This window comes from Phascolarctos cinereus, unplaced genomic scaffold (genome assembly GCF_003287225.1).
Source record: "Phascolarctos cinereus isolate Bilbo 61053 unplaced genomic scaffold, phaCin_HiC Scaffold_3;HRSCAF=262, whole genome shotgun sequence".
NCBI lineage: Eukaryota > Metazoa > Chordata > Mammalia > Diprotodontia > Phascolarctidae > Phascolarctos > Phascolarctos cinereus.
In genome coordinates this window covers 169,759,083-169,782,142 of record NW_027555736.1, presented here as the reverse complement: position 1 = coordinate 169,782,142, position 23,060 = coordinate 169,759,083, and the positions used below count along the sequence as shown (strand labels likewise).

At 44.5% G+C, this 23,060-nt stretch overlaps 2 protein-coding genes across 4 annotated transcripts; one reads left to right on the top strand and one right to left on the bottom strand.

Annotated features, from left to right (window-relative positions):
* The first annotated feature begins 6 nt into the window (after positions 1 to 6).
* On the top strand, positions 7 to 16,593 carry KHNYN (KH and NYN domain containing). Of its 3 annotated transcripts, XM_020972535.2 has the most exons (8): positions 7 to 207; positions 734 to 2,199; positions 3,471 to 3,601; positions 3,716 to 3,812; positions 9,787 to 9,894; positions 10,163 to 10,264; positions 10,712 to 10,943; positions 15,158 to 16,593. In XM_020972535.2, the coding sequence occupies exons 1-8, from the start codon at positions 7 to 9 to the stop codon at positions 15,161 to 15,163; spliced, it is 2,343 nt and encodes a 780-aa protein (XP_020828194.1). In that variant the 3' UTR covers positions 15,164 to 16,593. The 3 variants fall into 3 exon arrangements, with proteins under 3 accessions (XP_020828194.1, XP_020828063.1, XP_020828252.1); XM_020972404.2 differs by lacking the exon at positions 15,158 to 16,593 and having other exon boundaries at positions 10,712 to 12,872; XM_020972593.2 differs by lacking the exons at positions 9,787 to 9,894; positions 10,163 to 10,264; positions 15,158 to 16,593 and having other exon boundaries at positions 10,712 to 12,872.
* SDR39U1 (short chain dehydrogenase/reductase family 39U member 1) lies at positions 14,212 to 17,390 on the bottom strand. The gene is made up of 6 exons (XM_020972795.2): positions 17,295 to 17,390; positions 16,791 to 16,897; positions 16,329 to 16,411; positions 15,872 to 15,993; positions 15,194 to 15,337; positions 14,212 to 14,800 (listed from the first exon to the last, which is right to left on the bottom strand). The coding sequence occupies exons 1-6, from the start codon at positions 17,308 to 17,310 to the stop codon at positions 14,388 to 14,390; spliced, it is 885 nt and encodes a 294-aa protein (XP_020828454.1). The 5' UTR covers positions 17,311 to 17,390; the 3' UTR covers positions 14,212 to 14,387.
* Positions 17,391 to 23,060: the final 5,670 nt, after the last annotated feature.

The window sequence follows — 23,060 nt, the reverse complement described above, 5'->3', positions numbered from 1 at the left end:
GCAACCATGCTCCCCTCGGGGACCACTCCTGGGACCACGGACCGTTTCACGGTGTTGGCGGATGCGGAGGACGTGGTGCTTAAACAGCGGCCTCAAGTGGAACGCATCTTCAGAGTGCAGCTGAGTGTCCTTGAGAAGACCTGCCCGGGGAGCCCCCACATCTGGTTGCAGCTGGAGGGGCCCCAAGAGAATGTAGGAAGAGCCAAGGTACCACTTCCTCTCCCTTTCCCCAGGCTGCTTGGAGTGTCGGGTTGGGGGGAGGGAGAAGGGCCGTAGGAGGGCCCACTTTCCTGCTCTTGGAGAACCTCCCCTTCCTCGAGCTTCCAGGAAGCTTTGCTGGACTCTGCTTGTTGCTCTTCCTTGTCCACTTGTCTCTCTGGCAGCGTCAAGGGCCCAGCAGTCAGGGGATTTCCCGGCTCTCTCGTTGTCTTTTGATTTTGGTTTCATTTCTTTCAGGCTGCCAGATTTCAACTTTTCCGTGCAGAACTGGGAGAGGAGGTTGGGGTGGGGAGTGAGAGCTGAGATTCCTTATACTTCCTAAATATCACCGCCCCCCTCCCCTTTCTCTTTCCATTTGTTGATTTGTTTCCCTGTCCCCTTTGTCTCTCTCTGTGTGTAGCCCCAATACTGGAAGCATTGGTGGGGGGTGAAGAGTGGGTAGAGAAGAGAACTGAGAAACTGGAAGAACAGACATCAACTAGAAGAACCATTCCTTCCCTTTCCATTCCTCCAGGAGTACCTGAAAGGCCTTTGCAACCCAGAGGTGTGGGAGGAAGTCAGCTATCCTGCAGTCCTGCACTGTGTCTTCTTTGGAGCCGGGGGTCTCTTCCTGGACTGCCTGTGTTGGGGTACCTCAGCTTATATGGTGCCCCAAACCCCTGGCTCTCTGATACTGGGGGGCCTGATTGAAGCCTATGTCATGGCCCAGAGCAGGATGGAAGATCTGTTAGGGCGACTGAGGCAAGGTGGTATCCAGTGGCCGCAGTCCAGTAGTGCCAGGGAACAAGTGACTCAGGCCTTCAAGGCCCTGGTTGGGAGCTATGGAGATGAACAGTCCAGGGCTCTCCTGGGTTTGCCTGTATCTGTCCAGGAGTGGCTGTTAAACTTGGCAGGAGAGGCAGGTAGGGGCCAAGGACTGCCAGAACCTCCTCTGAGGCAAGAGAGGAGCCCAGTTCTCGTTGGGAATAGTGGTTGGGAGGACCTTGTTAGAAAGACTCCAAGTGAGGGCAGAGAAGTCAGGGAGGGCGACATTGTCTCATTGGGTACCAGATCTGTTGATCAGGAAGGGCTTAAGGAAGGGGTTTATGCTAGGGAAGAGTGTCTGCCCTCTGATCCTGTAGAGAGAGACTGGGAAAGACTGTGGTCCATGGGAGAGGGGGATTCCAGGAGGATTAGAGAACTGGTCAGGGAAAAGGACTCACATACACAGAATCTCTCTGGGCAAAGAAACTTGGAGAGACCAGGGAGTCCCAAGGAGGGATTACTTAGGCAGAGGAACTGGGGTAGGGAAGGGATCCCTGAGGAAAGAAATTGTCCATCTAGGAAAAGGTACTGGGAGAAGGATGGATTTCTTGGGGAGAGAGATTGGAGTGGGGATGGCTCGACTATGGGGAGAGACTGGGACGGAGATGGGCACTTTGGGCAGAGGGGTTGTGGGGAAAGGGGACATAATAGGGAGGAGGACCAGGATGGAGAACTGTATCTGGAAGGAGAGGGCTTGAAAAGAGAGGAGCTATCAGGTAACATGTCTCAAAGAGAAGAGCTCCAGAGCAAAAATCAGTTCCCAAGCCCACACACTGTCAAGGCTGACTTCCTCCTGGGGGGGAACCAGGCTGCAGCTGATTCCTATGGCCATTCTCCTCAGGCAGTGGTATGTGACTGGCAGTGGAGGGGCCCCCTAATGCCCCTCCAGCTCAACAATGGAGAATCCTCTCCACCAATGGAGCCCAACCTTCTACCTGGGGCTCAGCCCACATGGCTTGTTTCTCCAAAGCCCGGGGATGGGCAGTCAGTGGGACTTAAGGGACAGGAGCCTCTAAAGGGAAGCTTAGGTGGCATCACTGGTGGCAGCTGTGAGGTGACCAAAACTCAGCGCTTTCTGGAGGCCCTGAAGACCCCGTTTTCCTTGAACCTCACTAACGTGCCTGGTGCAACAGGTCTTCGACATGTTATCATTGATGGCAGCAATATAGCTATGATGTGAGTACACCTCTGACCTCCTAACTGAAGGCACTGCTTAGGAAACTCCCTGAGGCATGGGGTCTTAAAGAAAATAATAATAGTAAGCACAATAATAGCTATCATTTATGTAGTACTTTAAGGTTTGTGAAGAGCTTTACCCATATTATCTTACTGATTCTTACAACACCACCGTGAGGCATATATTATTTAATTATCCCCATTTCACGTAGAGGAAACTGAGTCAGACAGAGGTTAAGTGACTTGTCCAGGCTCATCCAGTTAGGAAAGTATCTGAGGCAGGAGTCGAACTTAGATCTTCCTGATTCCAAGTTCTTACCTCTCTTGTGTTCCAACAAAGCACCTGAAGCAACATAGTGAATTTGGTAGTGAAAGTATTATTCAGTGCTGTCCTGGTAGCCGGCTTGAAAGGTTAGAGCAGATTGTTAGCTTTTCAGTGTGAGCATTTACCCCTCAAAAATTGGCAAATGCTACAGATAAAGGCTTAATTTATTGTTCTGTTCATTGTCTAGAATTAAGAAAATAGTCCAGAAAATGCTAATAATGCAGATGAAATGCAAATGTGTTATGGGCATATGTCTTTTTCCAGAGAGCCGGTTGTTAAACATCTGTCAACACACCCCTGATTATTGTTGGCATTTTGTAGGTGAAGACATGGAAACAGAGGCTCAGAGATGTGATGCTACTTGTCTTCAGTCATGTGGCTAGTTGGGAAAGGGACTGAGATCTGAATCCAGGTCTTTGATTCCAGTCCCAGCAGACTAATACACTGTGTGATTTTGGGAAAGCTATCCTCTCTGTGTCTTGGTTACCAGATAAACTGATCTCAGATCATCTTTAAAGATAATGCCTCACTAAAGACACTGAGGATGGAATCAGTGTTACATCTTGGGCATAGATCTAAGGAGTCTAAGAGTCAGCATAGGTGGAGAGCCCTGATTTTGGCATTAGAGGACCTGCTTTCAAATGCCAGCTCTGCCACTTTCTACCTGGGGGAGCTTGAATAAGTCAATTAACCTCAGCCTCCGTTTCCTCCTCTGTAAATGAGAGAGGAGGTTGGACCAGATCCTATACTTCTGACTCTATGGCCAGTAATTTTTTCCTACCTCACTGGTTGATTGTTGTTATATTCAAAACAGTGGATAGGGCAGGCCACATGTCTGTCTGCCCTCTTTGAGCCTCCCAGAGGATGCCTTAGACACAGGGGTATGGATGAAGAATCCTGTTCTCGGGTTGAACAACAATCTAATCCCAACCATTTGCTTTTTCAGCCATGGACTCCAGCATTTCTTCTCCTGCCGGGGCATAGCCTTAGCTGTTCAGTATTTCTGGGATCGGGGGCACCGGGAGATCACTGTCTTTTTGCCTCAGTGGCGCCTAAGGAAGGATGCCAAGGTGAAAGGTGAGCAGGGTTTCACCCCAGACTCTATTTACCCATCTTCCCTGAATTCCCTACCCAGGGACTAACCAGGCCATTCAATCCCTTCCCACCCTCATCCGGATCCCTCCCCCACAGAACGTCATTTCCTGACTAAACTACAGTCCCTCAGCCTGCTCTCTGTCACCCCCTCTCGAATTGTGGAAGGGAAGAGGATTACCTCCTATGATGACAGGTACTCTCCCCCCAGCCCTAGCCTTGGTGACAGGGGAGCCAAGGGAGGGCATGGGAACTGTGGAGGAGGGAAGGTTAGAAGAACCTATTCTAAGCCCAATTTCGGGGAAGTTGGTAGCAGTGCCCCTTCTGCCATGTCCGTTCAGACAGTCACCATGCAGTTTATTAAATGCTGTGTGGCAGGGACTGGGCTAAGTGTGGGGGATACAAAGAAAGGCAAAAACACAGTTTACTTATAATTGTGCCAGTCCCAGTTTGCTCCCCCACCCCTCCATTCCTCTGTGTGTGTGTGTGTGTGTGTGTGTGTGTGTGTGTGTGTGTATGTGGCTTGCCTCTGTCCTGTCTCTGGAAATTCAGCAAAAATACCAGGAAAGTATATGTTTCACTGTGGTCATGGGTTAGAGGAGGACCATCAGTTTCTCTTGGGGAGGGTACTTTTTTCCTTTCTTGGAGGTGGAGTACTTTAGGAACGAAGGAGGAATAGCAAAAAGAATACAGGACTAAGAATCAAATCGGTGGTCTGCCACCTAGCCTCTAAAGCTCAGTTTCCTCATTTGGAAAATTAGAGGCTTAGACTAGATGATCCCTAAGGTCCTTCTAATTCAGTAAGTGATGAATCTAGCTCCTGTCAGGGAGGTAGGGGCTGGATTCTGTTCCTCGAGCCCCTTGAGCACAGGCATCTCTGATCAGATCTCTGATGATCCCTTCTGAGGTCAGAAACCTGCTCTGACTGTGTTCACTCATTAATTAAATCCACACATGCAAGGCTAGATGAATAGAAGTGTTCAGCTAGCTAGAGAAAAGCCCTGAATTTCATAGTGGTAAGGAAGCTCCGTGGCAGCTAGATGGTGCTGTGGTTAGAGTGCCAGAGCTGGAGCCCAGAATATCATCTTTTTGAGTTCAAATCTAACCTCAGATATTTACTGGCTGTGTGACCTTGGGCAAGTCACTTAACCCTGTTTGTCTCAGTTCCTCATCTGTAACATGAGCTGAGAAGGAAATGGCAAATCATTCAGTATCATCACCCTTATAGTCTCACTCCCCCTCGTACTTGAGCAAAGAATAGTTTTCCAGGCAAAGCTTGGGGAAGGAGTAGAGAAGATTGTCTATTGGGGGGGAGCCCACTGCCTCCCAGAACTTCTCATTTCACTTTCAAATGGCACTAACTGTTAGGAACATTGTTGTTGTTGTTGAGTGTTCAGTCTCAGCCTACACTCCAAGATTCCATGGATCATAGCATGCCAGCCCTCCTATCCTGCATTATCTCTCAAAAGTCTATCCCAGCATATTCGTTGCTTCCATGACACTATCTACCCATCTCATCCTCTGCTACCCCCTTTTCCTGTTGTCTTCAATCTCTTTTTTTTCTAATTTAAAAAAATTAAAAATTTTTTTTGCCTTCAATCTTTCCCAACATCAGGGCCTTTTCCAATGAGTCGTGTCTTCTCATTATGTGACCAAAGTATTTTAGCTTCAGCTTCAGTATTTGACCTTCCAGTGAATAGCTGAATTAATTTCTTTAGATATTGACTAATTTGATCTCCTTGCTGTTGAAGGGACTCTCAAAAGTCTTCTCCAGCATGCAAGTGTTATCCCCTGAGAGGCTTCAGCAAATCTCATCATCCAGCACCATCGTTCAATAAAGTCAATTCCAGGGCACTCAGATTTCCTTATAGTCCAATTCTCACAGCCGTACATTGCTACTGGAAAAAATCATAGCTTTGACTCTACGGACCTTTATCAGCAAGGTGATGTCTCTGCTTTTTGGTAGCTGTCCAAATGTGCCATAGGAATCTTTCCTCACTTTGAACCTAATTGTTCTGATTTTTAGGAAATGACCTTCTCTGCTCCTTTACATCCCTTGCTTTATCTTCTGTGTTGGGCCCCAAGGAGAACAACTTTCATCTCTCCTTCTGCATCTACCTTCACACCTTTCTTAATCTTCTCTGAGCTAAATGTTCCCAGTTCCTTCAACCTGGTGCAATAGTCTTAAGGTTCCTCACCATCCTAATCATCTTCTTTTGCACACTCTGCAGGGTTTGGGGGCTAGATTTTTTTAATTTTTAAAATTTTATTTATTTTGAAACATCTGGGGCAATTTACTTTTCTTTCTGTGCAATTTTCGTTTATGATTTCTTGAAATGTGGTGTAGAAAAATAGGCTTTAAAAAATTTTGCCCATTGCTTTTCAGATGAAGCTCCTTGACTAAGCCTTTAAATTCTAATCATTCTGGTTTTCATTGAATGGCCAAAATAGCCCCCAGCTCAAGCATCTGAGGCTCCTTCTTGTTTAGGTTTTGATGTCTTAGAATGAATGTAAATAGCAATTGTTTTCTGTTGGGGCCAGAAACTCTATGGGTGTTCTCCCAGATTGGTAGTTTTGTGATGATAAATTGTTACTCGATCTACTCTTCATCATCCCATTTGGGGTTTTTCTTGGCCAAAATACTGGAGTGCTTTGTCATTTTATTCTTCAGCCCATTTTAGAGATGAGGAAAGCAAGGCAAACAGAAGATTAAGTGACTTGGTCAAGGTCACATTGCTAGTGTCTGAGGCCAGGCAGGCCTCTAATTTCATTTGTTCTCTTAGAGAGTTGTTTGGAGGCACTGAGAGGTTATATAACTTGCTCAGGGTCCTAGAGGCAGTGTGTTTAGAAACAGGCATTGGGCCCAGTTTTTCCTGAATCTGAGGCCAGCTTTCCACCTATTATGCTATGCTGCCTTTGCTGCCTTTATATAAAGTATATGCACAATAAATACAAGGTGATTTTGTAGCCGAAGTGCTTGTGGCTGGGGAGATCCCAGGAAAACCTTTTGTAAAGGGTAGCAGTAGAGTTAAGCTTTGAATTTGGAGAGGTGGAGGTGAGGAGGGAGTGCATGCCAGGCAGGGGGATAGCATGGCAAAGGCATGGAGAGAGAAAATTGTCGAGTGTGAGGAATAGCAAGACCATTTGGCCAGACTGAGGAGTGCAATGAAGGGGAATGACATATAATAACCCTGAAAAAGTAGATCATGGAGGGTAGCTGAGGATAGATTGGAAAAGGGAAAGACTTGAGGCAGGGAGGCCAGTTTGGAAGGTATTGTCACAGTCCAGCAGAGAGGTGACAGTGTTTGAATTAGGGTGGTGTCAATGCGAGTGGAGAAAAGGGAGGATGCCATATGTTGTGGAGGTAGGCATTGATTCCTAAGATATAGTCCCTGCCCTCAAGGAGTCTGTAAATTGACCAGGGAAAGACAGAAACATATTTAACTATGATACCAGGCAGGATGTGATCAATGCCATAAGAGAAGTACAAACAAAATGTTGTAAGGAATTTTTTAAAAAGCCACATGAAATAAAGCTGGTGGGTCATTTGAGTTCAGACAGTTCTAAGCTGCAGTGGGCTAAGCCAATCTAGTGTCTACAGTGAGTCTGGGACCAGATGATAAGGCCCCTAGGAGCTGGTATTGGAAGATCTCCAGGATTGCCTAAGGAGGCGAAATCTCAACTATCCTCATTTATTATGACCTCAAGTCTAGATGGTTGCAGTCACCTAACTGGTCTTCACCATTCCCTTCCCTCCCTTGTGGCCACCGATAATCCACTGATACTTGCTCAAAAACCTTGTCAAATCCTTAACCTAGAAGTGAAGACCTTCCACATTCTGAATGCAACTTTCATTTTCAGTCTTAACTTCTTACTCTCTTACACAAACCCCTTAGTTCTGGCTAGACTGGTTTACAGACTGGTTTATTGTCTCCAGAATAGGTCTTGGACATTCTAGCCTCCAAACCTTTGCCATTTCCTCTTCGCTTTCCACATACTACCTATCCTTCACAGCCCAGTTCAGTCCCATTAAACATGAAACTTTTCCTGAACAGCACCACATATAATTATATGTCCTTTCTGAGCTTATATATAATAATAATAATAATAATAATACCTAATGTAGTTGACACTTACATAGCACTTTATGGTCTATAAAGAGTTTTACAAGGTTTTCATTTGATCTTGCAACAACTCTCAGAGCCAAGTGTTATCAATGGGAGGAGCAGTGGATTTAGGAGCCAGAGGAACAAGGTCTGAATCCCACCTCTGAAACTTACTACCAATGTGACCTTGGGCAAGTTATTTAACCTTGTGGGCCTCAGTTTCTTCATTTGTAAAATGAGGGAAATGGATAAGATGAGCCCTAAGGTTCCTTCTAGCTCTAAATCTGTGATCCTTTGCTTTCCATTTTGCGGATGAGGAAACTGAGGCTTGGGAAAGTTCATTGACTCCTTCAAAATCATGTAACTAGTGAGATTCAAACCCAGATCTCACCTGAAATATTTTCTAGAATCCTTTCCACTATTTCCACATTATTTCTCAGTAGTTCTTTATTAGTAAATAAATGTGACAATCCTGTAAGTCACTAGTATAAGTATCCCTGTTTTATAAAAGTATCAGAGAAGTCATGTAATGTGTCTGGTATCACACAACTAGTAAATGTCAAGAGTTACTTGAATCCAGGTCTTCTGACTCTGTTCTTTTTTTTACTATTCCTTTTTGCCTCATGTGTGAGTATGATGTGGCTCCTAGCTGTGCTAGGAGCTTCATGAGTACAGGGGCAGGATGATGCTGTCTTGTACAAGGTCTGCCTAGTACAGGGTAGGTAGGGTACAAGAGAATCAATAGATAGCTGCTAAATGAATGGGAGAGAAGAAGCAAGAGCTGGGTGAGGAAAAGAGAGTGAAAGGAAAACGGCAGAAAGTGTAGGGGATGGGAAGGCAGCCTTGGATCTGATGAGATGAGGCCCAGGGCTTAAGTTTGTCATCTTAGGTCTCTCAGCAGTTTGAGTCAGGAGAACCCAAGATAACTCCTCAAAGTTATTTGAGGTTATTCCTTTGGGTCTGTCTTCTGTGCTGACTCTAGTGTTTCCTGGTCCCCAGGTTCCTGTCTCACAAGCTTTAGATAGTTGGAATTGTTGTGATTTTGTGTTGTGTTGTGGAGGTCATCTTGAAAGAATTCAGACTCAGAGCATCTCCAATTCAAGCAAAGACATTTATTGGGAGTGGGCTGTGTTCCGAGAGGATCCAGTAACTTATCAGAGGAAGATGGGGATTTTTATAGGGCAAAAGATGCAGTTACATAACAGAATATATGGATATTGAAAAGGCAGCAGGGTTTTGTCAAGGGATTAGGTAACAGGAGAGGGACTCAGTGGAACTATGCATGTGGTTACCCACAATGCATATAGAAAAACTCTTTTGGGGGGACATATATGTATGATAGTGATATTATTATAAGCCTCTCTACATTATAAGTTTGCCTAAAGGACAGCTATTGCTGTCCTGTACAGGTGCCTACTTAGGGAAAGTCCTTTCTATTGTTGTGGAGTCCACATCCTGCTTGGGCATTCTGGTGCTACTGCTTTCTGATTGGCTGACTTGTGGTCCTGTCTGAGATTAGATAGATATGGTTGTGGTTGAGTGCATGGACATACCTGCTGTTTCTGTGAGAAATATGAGTTCGTGGGTCTGGTGGCAGTGGCTGGCTAGAGGTAGTGGCTAGGATTCTATCACATGGACACACCTGCTGTTCTAGTGAGGCATATATTAGAAAGTTAGGATACTGAGTCTGGGGGCAGTGGCTAGCTAGGGTCAGTGGGCCTGCTGCTCAGTGAGGCCTGTGATTGAGTCTGGGGGCAGTGGTAGGGTTAAAGCCAGATTGTGTGGTTAAATCAGAACACCCCCTGCTATTCAGTGAGGCCCATAAGGAAGCTAGAATATTGGGGCTGGGGGACAGCTTTATTAGGATTCCATCAGAATGATGGTAGATAGACTAATGTGGGGTGAAAGGGGCAAGTGAGAGGAAGCCCAGAAATCTTGATCAGTGGGAGTAGGTTATGGTGCCTATGGGGACTCCCCAGGATTTGAATTGGAGGGGAGGGGAAGGGATTTTTTTAAAAGTTCCAGGAATGAACAAATCCATTACTCTTTATCTCATGTGGGCAGGTTCATGGTGAAGCTGGCAGAAGAAACTGATGGCATCATTGTTACCAATGACCAGTTCCGAGACTTGTCAGATGAATCTGTGAAATGGGCAGAAATCATCAGAGAACAGTGAGGAAGCCTTTTTTGGAGAATGGGGCATAGGGCTTCTCACATTCCTTAAAAGCGGTTCTGGTTTGTCCATGGGAGATAGGGGCTATAAGAAAGTAGTTTGAGCTGCTAGGGCTGAAAATGGTTCCTAATAGTTCTGGTGGGATGAGTTGTTGAGTCTTAGAACCATCCTCAGTGTCTGGTGAAGCATCCCTTGGGGCAGGCTGTCAAGTCTGGGGGGTTGTTCTTGATGATTTCAGTGATGGTATCTCTTCTATCTCTGGCCTAGTCTGTTGCCTTTCACTTTTGTGGGGAACATCTTCATGGTCCCAGATGACCCACTGGGGCGTGAAGGCCCCACCCTGGATGAGTTCCTCAAGAAACCAAATAGGTAAACAGTCAAACCTTCCCCTCTTTTGCTCCTTTCCTCTTGCCACTCTGTGGTCCCCGCCTACACAGTCTCCACTCTAGAAAGCTTCAGCCCAGGTTGCTTGGGTGGCATTGTGTTCTCTCTCTGGGCCAGTTGTCTGGGCATTTGGATGAATTGCCAGAGACTTACATTCAAATTACCTTTCTAGGGAATTCTGAGACAAAGTTTGCTGGGCCGCCACAAGCAATATGGGTTTTTTATCAGGGTATTTGCGTATGGCAGGACTTAGACATTGAGTGAGCCTTTTCTGGACTAGACCTTTTCAGAAGTGGGTTGATTTTTCTCTTTAGTGTTAAGCTCTGAGAACTTCCATGGTTATGGCCCTTCTTTTCCTCCTCCATCAAGGGCATGTGGGCAATGGCCTCTGCTCTCCCTCAACTCTTTAGTGTCTCCATCCTTTTTCCCCAGGCCACAGGCTTCAAGAGGTCGATCAACTGGTCGCCGAGGGCCTCCCCATAACCGACCTTCCCGACCCAGCTCCCGGGCCCGATCTCAGGTTCGATCGGGAGCCCAGCCTCGACCACTACCTCGACCTCGATCTCAGCCTCGACCCCACACCAGGGGTCTGACAGAATCTGAAATTCAGCCAAAGCAGCCGGAGCAAAAGGAGGAAGATGAGGGAATTAGCGGCTTACGAAAGGCAAGAGAGACTGAGCAGCTTCGGCACAAGCTGCTGGAGGTGTTTTGGGGACAGGACCATAAGGTGGACTTCATCCTACAGCGGAACCCCTCTAACAGGGACCTTAACCAGCTGTCAGAGGCCCTGCTCAGTCTGAACTTCTGAGCCTTTCAGTGAATGGAGGTTGCTGGTGAGGTGCATCCTGGTGATCTGGATAGTTGGGTCCTGCTTCTGACTTAAGAGTGAGATGTGGGGAACCATGGGCAAAGCAGAGGGGCAGGAAGCAGGGACCTCTTTTCCCCCTGGCAGGCTTGGACCTACATGGTTAGGAGGCCAGGACCACTCTATAGCTAACTTGGCCCAGGGACACTGGAGGAGTACTAGATTCTGCCAAACCCTGGAAGTCTTTGTGTTATGTGAAAGATTACGTGTGGACACAGCAGGGAGGTAGTAAAAACTGCACTCATCTAGGAATCAGGATACTTGAGTTCTAGGCCTGGGTCCTAGTACCCTTGGCAAGGGGTTACTCAACTACCTTTAGGCTAAACCTAAACTTCTATTTCTTCATCTATAAGAAGGAAATTAATATACCTGTTGAGGAGAAAGGGCCTGGAACTCTACCAATTTCCAGGTATGGTTACCTGCCAGTTCACAGGGTTCACTTCATTTTAGGTGAAATTCTTTGGCATCCAAGTGGGTCCCCAAGAGATCTTAGATTGGCTTCTTAGTGTTAGAAGTCCCAGGCTTTTTCCCTTTTAGACAACCCCCTATCCAAATGTATCCTATTCTTACGTTTGGATTTATGTGTGATAATTAAGTTTACAAAAATATTTTCAGGGTTCATTAAAAAGGCAGCTTCTGTCTAGGGCATTTGTTTGCTTATTGATCATTAACTACAACTTGACAGTGTGGCTGTGGTTAAACTTGCAGAAATATTGGGAAGCCACAATCAGTTGAATGATAATAAAACTTCTCTGAAATGATCACAGGTTATCATTTGACTTACTAAAATCCATGTATAGGAACACACCTGTATTATGTATGAGGTGTGTGTAATGGTGGTGTATGTGCATAAACAATAGGGATGGTCACCTGATTGTAATCTTTACCTGAAAATGCTGGTTATCAAATGACTGGGGAATGGAGAACTAGAAAGGATAGAAAGGTAAACTGGGAATCGGGTTCATGTTATATCCCCATCCCTACCCTGGAGATCCTTTCTGGGCTAATTTATCTCAGATTTTCTTCTCAGGGACTCCCCGAAGTCCCTTCTAGCTCCCCAAAGTCCCTACCCACAGTAACATGGGTGCTTTAGGAACCTTTTGGGGAGCTGTAACTAGGAATAGGATTACTGGGTTCTAATTCTCCAGTCTTTGGAATCTGTCCCATGAAGGGGGTTTTGCTTGGGATGGGCACTGCCACTAGTGACATCATTGTATGCCTATCAAAAGGTTCCCAGGGGGAAAGAGATTTTGGTTAGTATTTGGGGAGGGAGGCTGATACTTGGAGTGTGGTTAGTAGCAAGAGAAGGACCATAAATAAAATTTTAAGCCATGCTTGTCTGTTCATAAGGTCATTAAGGCTTGTTTCTGAACCAGATAGTTGGGTTGACATGTTTCCTTAAACTGCAAAATGTCTAAATGTGTTTTGTTGACGCTTGCCTTGTGAATGCATCCTTGCCTGTTACTTGGCACCACCATAGGCAGACTGGCTCTACCTCAGATGCTAAGGACCCTGGGAAACTGGATTAATTGTAATGCTGCACCAGTACCTGGATCAGCTCTTGGTTTCTCTGTCCCTATTTGGGAAATCTTGAGCTCCTTACAAATTAAACATTCCCATTTAAGTTTTAGATAGTTTGGTAGCTTCAGTGCTTTATTTATAAATATATTTTTTTGAAGTTTTATTGTTCTTGTAATTCTTACAAAATAAAGTATATCTTTACCACTACCCTGCTGAGGGCTGGGCTATAATGACCTGGTGCTTTGAATAATCAGTCTATAGAGAGGATCTTGTTATAAACAATATTTGTAAATATCAGTTCTTTCTTTTCTAGCCTCGTTTTAGTTTAGGCATTGTGGTATGTTGGGTTTCTGTTCCAGCTGCCCTTTGTGACTGGACAAGTCACTTAACCTAAGCTTCAGGTTTGTCATCTATAAAATGAGGATATTTGATTGTCTTCTGGAAGTATATTGACAAATGAACTTTATAAACTGTCACAGGTATGGGTTTTCTTTAATTGTCCAGGAGGCTTAGGGCTTTGCCTGGGAGAGGTATTCCATTAATGACATTATTGTTTCTGGGGAAACAAAAGATCCCTGGAAAAGATAGGGATTTTTTGGTTAGTATTTGGGAAGAGGAATAGAAAAAATTTAAGGGGCAAAAAAGTATTTTGTGGTGTAACTCCTGGAACCCTATGTGGAAGGGCCTGTGTCCTCTAAGATCAATCTAAGTAAGGAGAGCTTGGACCAGTGCAGTGCAGCCAAAAGAATGGGCCTGTTGGCAGGTTTTTTTTTTTTGGCTAGGCAATGGGGTTAAGTGACTTGCCCAGGGTTACAGAGCTAGTGTCAAGTGTCTAAGGCTGGATTTGAACTCAGGTCCTCCTGGCTCCAACGCTGGTGCTCTATCCACCGCACAACCTAGCTGCCCCTGTTGGCAGCTCATTTAAGGAATCTTGTGGCCAGTCCAGAGAAAACAAACACAAGTTAGTTAAAACAGTTGGCTTTATCCTCTGTATAATATAGCACTATATATAGCCTCAGGGAGAAATGAGGTGATGAGATGAACTCAGACTGTGGAGTTCCATGGAAAGGGGCTGAAGGGTGGTGGCCCAAGGTAACTTGATTAGTGATTTGAGACAAGTTGCTTAGCAAAGAAACAACAGAGTATATTTATACACACACACACACACACACACACACACACACACACAACACTGTTGTAATTGTTATGGTGGAATAAAGAAACCTGGTTTCTTTCAGACAAATTACTTATTTAGCAGGGTATACAGCTGCAGAAACAAATCAGGTCCAAGGTTCTTTGTAGCCAAAGACAATGACCATTGGTTTTTACACAGTTAATATACAATTTGGAGGGAGTGAAAAATACAGCGATCGAGACACCTGGTTTCTTAATGGTATGAGAGCACTGGAAGACACTGAGGGGAGAGGGGTACTTTTGTGGCATTCCTTAAATTGGGTGACTGTTGAGAGGGGATACCTTGTGACCTCCAAAATCAGGCAATTCTAAGAAGTTGAAATTTAACTATAAAATGGTGGATGGGGCAAAATGAAGTCACTAATGGTACTTTATTATAAATATCTTATACATATGTTTGTGTGTACACACATACATACACACACAGAGTGAGAGCCTCAGTAAAATGTTCTAAGGAATTGGTTATGTACATAGGATCAAGATCTGAACAGGATGGCCCCTTTCAGAGAAAAAGTCCTTTAAGCCTCTTCAAGACACAGACTGCTTCAGGGCAGCCCCCAACGCTGGAAAGACATATTGATAGCCGCTGGCCAAAGTCCTTCGAGGTATCACCTTCTGGCCCTCCAGCAGCATGACAGCACGTTCTCGCCCAAAGACTGCTTGGACAGCAGGGCTGGGCAGAGAGAGAAAGGCAGGGCGACCCAGGGCAGCACCTAAGGCCTTGGCAAACTCAGCATTGGTGGTAGAGGAAGCTGGAGAAACCCCATTCAGGATCCCATTAACATGGTTATTCTCTATAGCATGGACCAGGATCCCTGACATGTCCTCAATATGGATCCAGGGAAAGAACTGTTGGCCTGAACCAATAGGCCCACCAAGGCCTAGGCGGAAGGGCAGCAGCATGTGGCCAATGGCACCACCCCCACGGCCCAGCACAGCACCTGGTATACATCAGGACATTATACAGGGCAGGGCTAACAGCTTCCTGTGTAGTCCTATTGCTTCCTTGTTCTGCCCCTTAGATTGATAACTTTCTGCCCCCTTTTTTTCTAGGTACCCCTCCCATTTTGTCTTTCATTCTATTCTGCCTCAGGCTTTCGCCAGAACCAGTGGTTAGGCAGTTTGGGTGTTATCACTTACTCTCTGGGGCCTCAAGATCCACCATCCCTCCCACCACTCTGCCCTGAAAGACTGGCTCAAAGCCCAATTCTGTGGAGCTGAGATGTTGTATATATATTTTTTCTTGAATGCATATCCCCACATTTCCTAACTTGCTTCCCCCACTCACTTCATTCCAGTCCTAAGGAGTTCCAAACCGACCCTAGCCCCCTCACCAGAGCGAACCACCACCTGGCGTGTGGCACCTCCAGGGAGCTTGGCTGCTGCTTCCCACTTGGATACCAGTTTTGAGAAGAAGTCAAAATCACCACCCGGGCTGTCCTCATCATACTCTGCAGTCAGGCTGGGCTGGTAATAAGCTGTCAAGAGAAAGAATGTCCTTGTGTCTTCTACTTTCACAAGTGAGTTAAGCATTTGCTTTTCTCACTCTCAATGGCTACAGCTGCATTGACACCCACAGGCTCTGTAACACTCCCCTGAGCCCCTAGGATCTCTTCTGGTATTTCCTTAAGGAATACCAGAGATATTATAGCTTATCCCTTTGTATATCACCTCCCTTGGTTTTGCTGAGGGAATCCAAGGGGTTTTCCTTTGGCTTTGGACCACCTCAGGTAAAGTATAAAAGTTATCATTTTGGGGGGGCCTATTTTGCATGTGTATGGTGATGGGAACAACAGGGAAGGAAAAGAGTTATGGCTTTCTGAAGCTGAAAGGAATGTAATCCTTTTTTACTTTCCTGAGTGATGGCAGCAGAGCAGAAGCCATACCCCTTTCAGGAGCCAAGATACTACTTTTCCTGGCATAGTCTTACCTAGGTGGGGGCAGGGCTCAAGCTGCAGCCCTTGCCAGTTCTCCTCAGAGAGGGAGTTAAGGTCTGTGATATATATACATACCTGTGCCTGTGACCAAGACCCAGGCCTGAGGGGGCTGTGTGGCCTTGGCAATGGCTGTAGCCAATATGTGGGTAGTATCTACACGGCTGCTGAGTAGGTCCTTCTGGTAGGTCTCAGTCCACCTGGAGTCAGTGGGAAGAGATATATCTCAAGAATCTCAAGCTTCTTTAGATTTGGCATTCTGACCATTTTTTTCATCCCTAGGCCCAAGGGTTTTCAAGACTTTCCTGCTGAAGACTGAGTCACTTCCGACCCTTTCCATCCATAACTCCCTCAATAATCCTTATGGATATATGCGTGAAAGAGAGGCCAGAGGGGATGGGGGGATTTGTTAGGGGGGTCTGCTCACTTTGAAAATCCCCTAACTACCATTCTACAAAGTCCACAGCAGTCAGAATGGCTTTGTGAAGACTCCCTTAAATCCCCTCCCTCCACTTTCCCAAGCACTCAGAGTGACCTTCTGAAGGGGTTGAAGATGTTCTCCCCAGCCAAGTTGACCACAGCTTCACAGGGGGGCAACCCAGAGTGGGTAAGCTCATTCTGTGGAAAGAAAGCAAAAGATGTTCCAACAGGGCCGGCTTTTCTCCCCAAAGAGTTTTTTCTACCCAGTTTTGTTTTCTAGGACACAACATCGTTTAAAGGAAGGATGCTTCTTCTTGTTATTTGGAGCAGTACCTTCAGTGAGAAAAATACAGAATTGTACCTTGGAATGTTTCTTTAAACTTGGTCTCTTTCTTATGTACTATCTTTACCAAGGCTATGCTTCAGTTTAAAAAATTCAATTTTATTTTAAAGTTCAGCTTCAACAGTTCATTTTTTGATGAGAAACAACGAATGACCAGGATGATAGTGTACTGTAAAGTCCAGAGAGGGGAGGCGGTTCCGGTAGGGCCCCAAGAAATTCTTTTCCATCACGTACCCAAGTGATCCGATTGGCACCAGGCTGCCGGGAGACCACCATCACCTCGTGTCCTCGGGAGCGCAGCAGTCGAGTCAGGGCCCTGCCGATGAAGCCCGTCCCACCGCCTGGCAGAAAGCAGCCTGGCCCTCGCCTAGGGCACGATGCCCCTCTGTGCCCAGGGCCTCCCTTCTCCCCCAGGGCTCCCCCCCCACTTCCCAGGGTCCGTCCCCCTCTAACTCTGGCATCCTCCCCCCTCCTCTTCCTCAAGGACCCTCCCCTCGGAGCTCCTCCCCCTTCCCCATTCTTCGCCAGGGCCCCTCCCTCCATCCCTGGCTCTTCTCCTCTGCCCTGGAAACTGCCGAGGTGATCAGAGTCCTGGGGCAGGGGAAGGTCAGCCTCCGGCCGGCGAGGCCACGTTGCCAGGGCACAGGCTGGGATAGCGGCGGGTCAAGGTTTACAATTCCTCTAACTCCAACCTAACTCTTCTCTCCGGACTCATGCCTGCTCCACGGCGCCACTCACCTATAAGCACCTTCATTTTGGAGGCCGGCGTTCCGTGCGCCTGCGCAGGCAGCGGGTCCCCGCCCCCCACTGCCAAAGGCTCCGCCCCCTCCGTGCCGGGTTCTGCTCATGCTCTGCTCATGCGCCTATGAGCCCCGCGGGGCCTGGTGTGGTGAGGGTGATGGGTTGTGCGATCCGGCCCAGACGTCTTTTAAAGGGACCGGACTATGCGAGTGGGACACACTGGGAAAGGGACGAAGCCGCTCCATATAGAATGGCACTCCTGAAGCTGTATTGTTGCTTCTATGGTAGACTGGGTGCAGATTCCGCATGCAACGCTTCCTAGTTGTGTGACCGCTCCGTGCCTCAGTTTCTAGCTCTGTAAATGAGGGGGTTGGACATGGTGGCATCCAAGGTCTTTCCCAGCATTAAATCTATGATTCCCTCGATTGTTATGAAGAGAAGCCTCCCGGCATATGGTGACCAGGAGGGAATAGGGGCTGCCCAGGTGGGCAGGTGTGCAGCCAGAGGGTCTCACAATGGGATCGACCTCCTCACCTGGTTCTAGGTTGGAAACCTGGATCCCCTTGATGGCTGAGAGGTATGCTGGAGAGGGTTGGGCTAGGAAGGTGGCCATAATATACCTCCCAACTCTGAATTCTTGACTCCTTTACCATGTAGAAGTAGAAAGATGACTGTGTTTAAAGACTTGTTTCAATTCCTGGTTCTCCTGAACTGTTTCCTTATCCATAAAATGAGGTCAGACTAAGTGTCTAAGGATCCTTCCATTCTAAAATCTTGTCTATGAAATCAGCTCTTAAGGGAAATAGCAAAAATACTGAAATGTGTGATTCTTAAGGTAGGGATAATGGATTTTCTTAACTTTAGGATTTAGAAGTCAAATACTCAGAAGTCAAAATGAAACAACCAATTATCAATTTAGGTAAATGCATTTCTAAATCACTTTGAACAGAGAATCATTCATCTCAACATTAATATGTTGAAACTACCTTATGTATTTTCGTAATAGCCAAGAGTTCAAATGAAAAATCTGCTCTCATAGTAAATATCATTATCATTGTTATTACTTGTTTATAACCAAATATACTTCTTTAAATGTTAAGTTTTCAAAAATTATATCACATCCTTTTTTTTAAAAGCCCAATTCATATGCAACAGAATCCAGATTAAAATTACTTTAACGCCATTTCTACCTCTCAAATTTTACGATCTGAGAGAATTTTAGGAATACAATACAATTTAGAAATACAGTCATGACACAAACAATAAACTTCAGATGACATCAATTTTCAGATTATCTCAAATAGAAATTATTGATTTTATTACTTTTCATATTTTAAAACTACTTCAAAGTTACCAGGTATGGAATAATTACATTAAATTAGAGAGGTTATAGTAATGTATCTAGCATATGGTAGTCATTGTACAATCATGTGACCCTCACAACATCCCTGGGAAGTGGGTTCCACTATTATCCCCTTCTGAACAGTAAACTGAGGTAAATAGATTTAAATCATATCAAATCTGGATTTATAATCAGTAAGGATAAATATTTTAATTTTTTTTAAAGTCCAATACTCTTGGCCCTTTAAAAGGAAATATATAAATTCATATATTCCTTTAAAAAGACACATGATTGTATAATAGGAAATGCATATAAAGTTTTACAACCAGTTTGAAATCACCTGTTATCATCAGGTTAGCTAAAGGCTTTGGCCCAGGAGAAGAGACCTAAGGAATTTGATTTAATGCTGACGGGGTGTGGCTAGTTTCCCCAGGCATAAACCTCCAAAGCCTCCAATAATTAGTTGAACAGTACAAGGAAACATCTCAAGATTTTATGTAATAATTGCAAATCACAATGGCTAATATCTTTACTATAGCCAGTATTTATATAAGTTTAGATTTAATAAGGCCTTCTTATAAATTTATCCTGAAAGGCAGGCAGACACAATTCCATCTAACCCTCTATAACTTTATTAGTTTTCAAATCAAGCTACAAAATTTTCATTTTCAATCTTTCTACTTAAAATCAAACTTTTTCACACCTTCTAATGTAGAAGCTGCAAGGTTCTGTTTAATCCTGACTGTGGTACCATGATATTTTAAATTGTTTCTTTCTGGCTGCTTGCAGTTTGGAATTTGGCTACTATATTCCTTGGTGTTTTCAATTTGGGATCTCTTTCAGGAGGTGATCCATGGATTCTTTCTATGGCTATTATACCCTCTGGTTCCAGGACCTCAAGGCAGTTTTCCTTAATGATTTCCTGAAAGATACTGTCCTGGCTCTTTTTTTCATCGTGATTTTCAAGTAGACCAATAATTTTTAAATTTTCTCTCCTGGATCGATTTTCCAGGTCAGTTGTTTTACCAGTGAGGTATTTAACATTTTCATCTATTTTTTCATTCTTTTCTTTCTGTTTCACTGATTCTTGCTCTCTCATAGAGACATTAGCTTCCATTTGCCCAATTCTAATTTTTAACAAATTGTTTTCTTTTATTAGATTTTGTACCTCCTTCCCCATTTGGCCAATTATATTTTTTAGGGATTTGTTTTCTTCAGTGTACTTTTTTTTCCAGTTAGCCAATTATATATTTTTTTGCATTTTAAAAAAATTTTTATTAATTTATTTTGATTTATCAACAATCACTTCCATATGCTTTTGAGTTTAAAATTTTTCTCCCCCTTCCTCCCTATCAGCCTCCCCAAGATGGCACACAATCTCATATAGGCTATACATTTACATTCCTATTAAACATATTTTTCACATTAGTGAAGTTGTAAGTAAAACTTAAAACCAATAGGAGGAACTATTAGAAAGAGGAAACAAAACAGAAGAGAAAAAAAAATGATAGCGATTCAGCTTCCATAGTTCTTTCTTTGGATGTGGATAGCATTTTCCATCACGGGGCCTCTGGAGATATCTTAGATCCTTGTATTGCTGAGAAGAGTTAAGTTTATCATTATTAGTCATCATGCAACATGGCTGTTATTGTGTACAACGTTCTCTTGGTTCTGCTCACTTCACTCAGCATCAGACCATATAAGTCTTTCCAGGTTTTTCTGAAGTCAGCCTGTTCATCCTTTCTTATAGCACGATAGTATTCCATTACATTCATATACCACAACTTGCTCAGCCATTCCCCAATTGATGGGCATCCTCTCAATTTCCAATTCTTTGCCACCACAAAAAGAGCTGCTATGAATATTTTTGTACATGTGGGTCCTTTTCCCATTTGTATGATCTCTTTGGGATATAGCCCTAGAAGTGGTATTGCTGGGTCAAAGGGTATGCACATTTTTATAGCCCTTTGGGCATAGTTCCAAATTGTTCTCCAAAATGGTTGGATCAGTTCACAACTCCACCAACAATGCATTAGTGTTCCAATTGTCCCACATCTTCTCCAACATTTATCATTTTCCTGTTTTGTCATGTTGGCCAATCTGATAGGTGTGATGTGGTACCTCAGAGTTGTTTTGATTTGCATTTCCCCTAATCAGTAATGATTTAGAGCATTTTTTTCATATGACTATAGATGGCTTTAATTTCTTCATCTGAGAACTGTCTGTTCATATCCTTTGACCATTTATCAATTGGGGAATGGCTTGTAGTCTTATAAATTTGTCTTAATTCTCTATATATTTTAGAAATGAGACCCTTATCAGAAAGACTGGTTGTAAAAATTCTTTCCCAGTTTTCTACCTTCCTTCTAATCTTAGCTGCATTGGCTTTGTTTGTGCAAAAACTTTTCAATTTAATGTAATCAAAATTATCTATTTTGCTTTTCATAATGTTCTCTATCTCCTATTTGGTCATGAATTCTTCTGTTCTTCATAGATCTGATAGGTAAACTATTCCTTGTTTTCCCAGTTTGCTTATAGTATCAGCCTTTATATCTAAATCATGAACCCATTTTGACTATTTTGGTATATGGTGTAAGATTTGGGTCTATGCCTGGTTTCTTCCAACTCTTTTCCAGTTTTCCCAGCAGTTTTTTTCAAAGAGTGGGTTCTTGTCCCAGAAGCTGGGGTCTTTGAGTTTATCAAATAATAGATTACTATAGTAGTTGACTAGTGGGTCTTGCATATTTAACCTATTCCGCTGATCTACCACTCCATTTCTTAGCCAGTACCAAGCAGTATTGATGATTGCTGCTTTATAATACAATTTAAGATCTGGAATTTCTAGGCCGCCTTCCCCTGCATTTCTTTTCATTAGTTCCTTTGATATTCTGGACCTTTTGTTCTTCCAAATGAATCTTGTTATTATTTTTTCTAACTCTATAAAATAATTTTTTGGTAGTTTGATTGGTATGGCACTGAATAAGTAAATTAGTTTAGGTAGGATTGTCATTTTTATTATATTAGCTTGGCCTACCCATGAGCAACTAATGTTTTTCCAATTATTTAGATCTGATTTTATTTGTGTGAAAAGTGTTTTGTAATTGAGTGGGATAGAGACCACCTACCTGAAAAAAAATTCAGAGGCTTCTCTTGGAGGCTTTGGATGTAGGAGCTTTGACTTTGTTGTCTTCTTCTAGTTGTATATTTTGATCTTCTTTTTCACCAAAGTAAGATGATATAGTCTGACTCTTTTTGTTCTGCTTGCTCATGATCCCGGCCAATTACTTGAGTTTTAAACTCTTTGTTAAGGTACGAATCTGCTTCCAGTGTGGAGAATGTACTGTCCCAAGCTTTGGGGGTTTGTACAACTGTTTTCAGAGATACTTGTAGGGACCTGTAAATTTTCAGTTCTTCCAAGGTGGTATGATAAGGGGTGAGGTGTTTACTCCTTTCCTGGCCTGTGACTACAAGTATTTCTTTCTGTCCTGTAACTGTGAGGAGGGGGTTCCTCTCCACAGCCACTACAAGCTCCACCATGCCAGCGCTCCTCCTCACCCCAGCACTGCCGCCCAGAACTGTGACCCAGATCCAAACACGGGCAAAGCAAGAGATTCCTGCCTCAGCACTGGCAAAGAGATCCCTGTGATCTCTCTCTGATCAGCCACTGGATTCCCCCTCAGTCTGTGGGCCCAAAGCTCAGGAAGCAGCTGCCCCCCACAGCACCATGCTCTTGGGGAATGGAGCTGAAACCCCGCCTTCCTTTCTCAGCACCGACAGAAACAGACTTTTCCCACTGACCTTCTAAGTTGTCTTTGGCATTGGTGGATTGAGGAGTCTGGAAACCTCCACAGCTGCCCAAGATTCAGTCCTCTGAGGCCTGCTCCAGGTTCGCTGAGGCCTGCGTGCCCACGCTGCAGTCTGTGTGCACACGCCTCACTGCGCTGTGCTCCCAGCCCGGCGCGATACACCTTTCTGATCAATCATCCGGGTTGTCTTGGGCTGGAAATTTGTTTCACTCTGTCTTTTTTTTTTTTTGGCTAGGTAATGGGGTTAAGTGACTTGCCCAGGGTCACACAGCTAGTAAGTGTTATTGTGTCTGAGGTCAGATTTGAACTCAGGTCCTCCTGAATCCAGGGCTAGTGCTCTATCCACTACGCCACCTAGCTGCCCCCTTCACTCGTGTCTTTTTGTGGGTTCTGCTGCTTCAGAATTTGTTTAGAGCCTTTTTTTATGAGTATTTGGAAGGGTTTGGAGGAGAGCTCAAGCAAGACACTGCTTTCACTCCGCCATCTTGGCTCCGCCACCCCCCCCCCCCGAGGTTTCTGTAGGTAGAAACAGAAGTTTTATTCAGCAAGTCTTGTGTGAGAATTGGGCATCACCTACCCAGGGCAGACTGGAGTAGGGAGGCAGGATACAAGCAA

Coding starts and splice junctions, on each gene's coding strand:
- SDR39U1 (XM_020972795.2), bottom strand. Junction 15,994..16,328: donor ATCTTCAACCCCTTCAGAAG/GTCACTCTGAGT, acceptor CACTGACTCCAG/GTGGACTGAGACCTACCAGA. Junction 15,338..15,871: donor GGTCTTGGTCACAGGCACAG/GTATGTATATAT, acceptor TTCTCTTGACAG/CTTATTACCAGCCCAGCCTG.
- KHNYN (XM_020972404.2), top strand. CDS start 7: ATGCTCCCCTCGGGGACCACTCCTGGGACCACGGACCGTTTCACGGTG. Junction 208..733: donor AGAATGTAGGAAGAGCCAAG/GTACCACTTCCT, acceptor CCATTCCTCCAG/GAGTACCTGAAAGGCCTTTG. Junction 3,602..3,715: donor GAAGGATGCCAAGGTGAAAG/GTGAGCAGGGTT, acceptor CCTCCCCCACAG/AACGTCATTTCCTGACTAAA.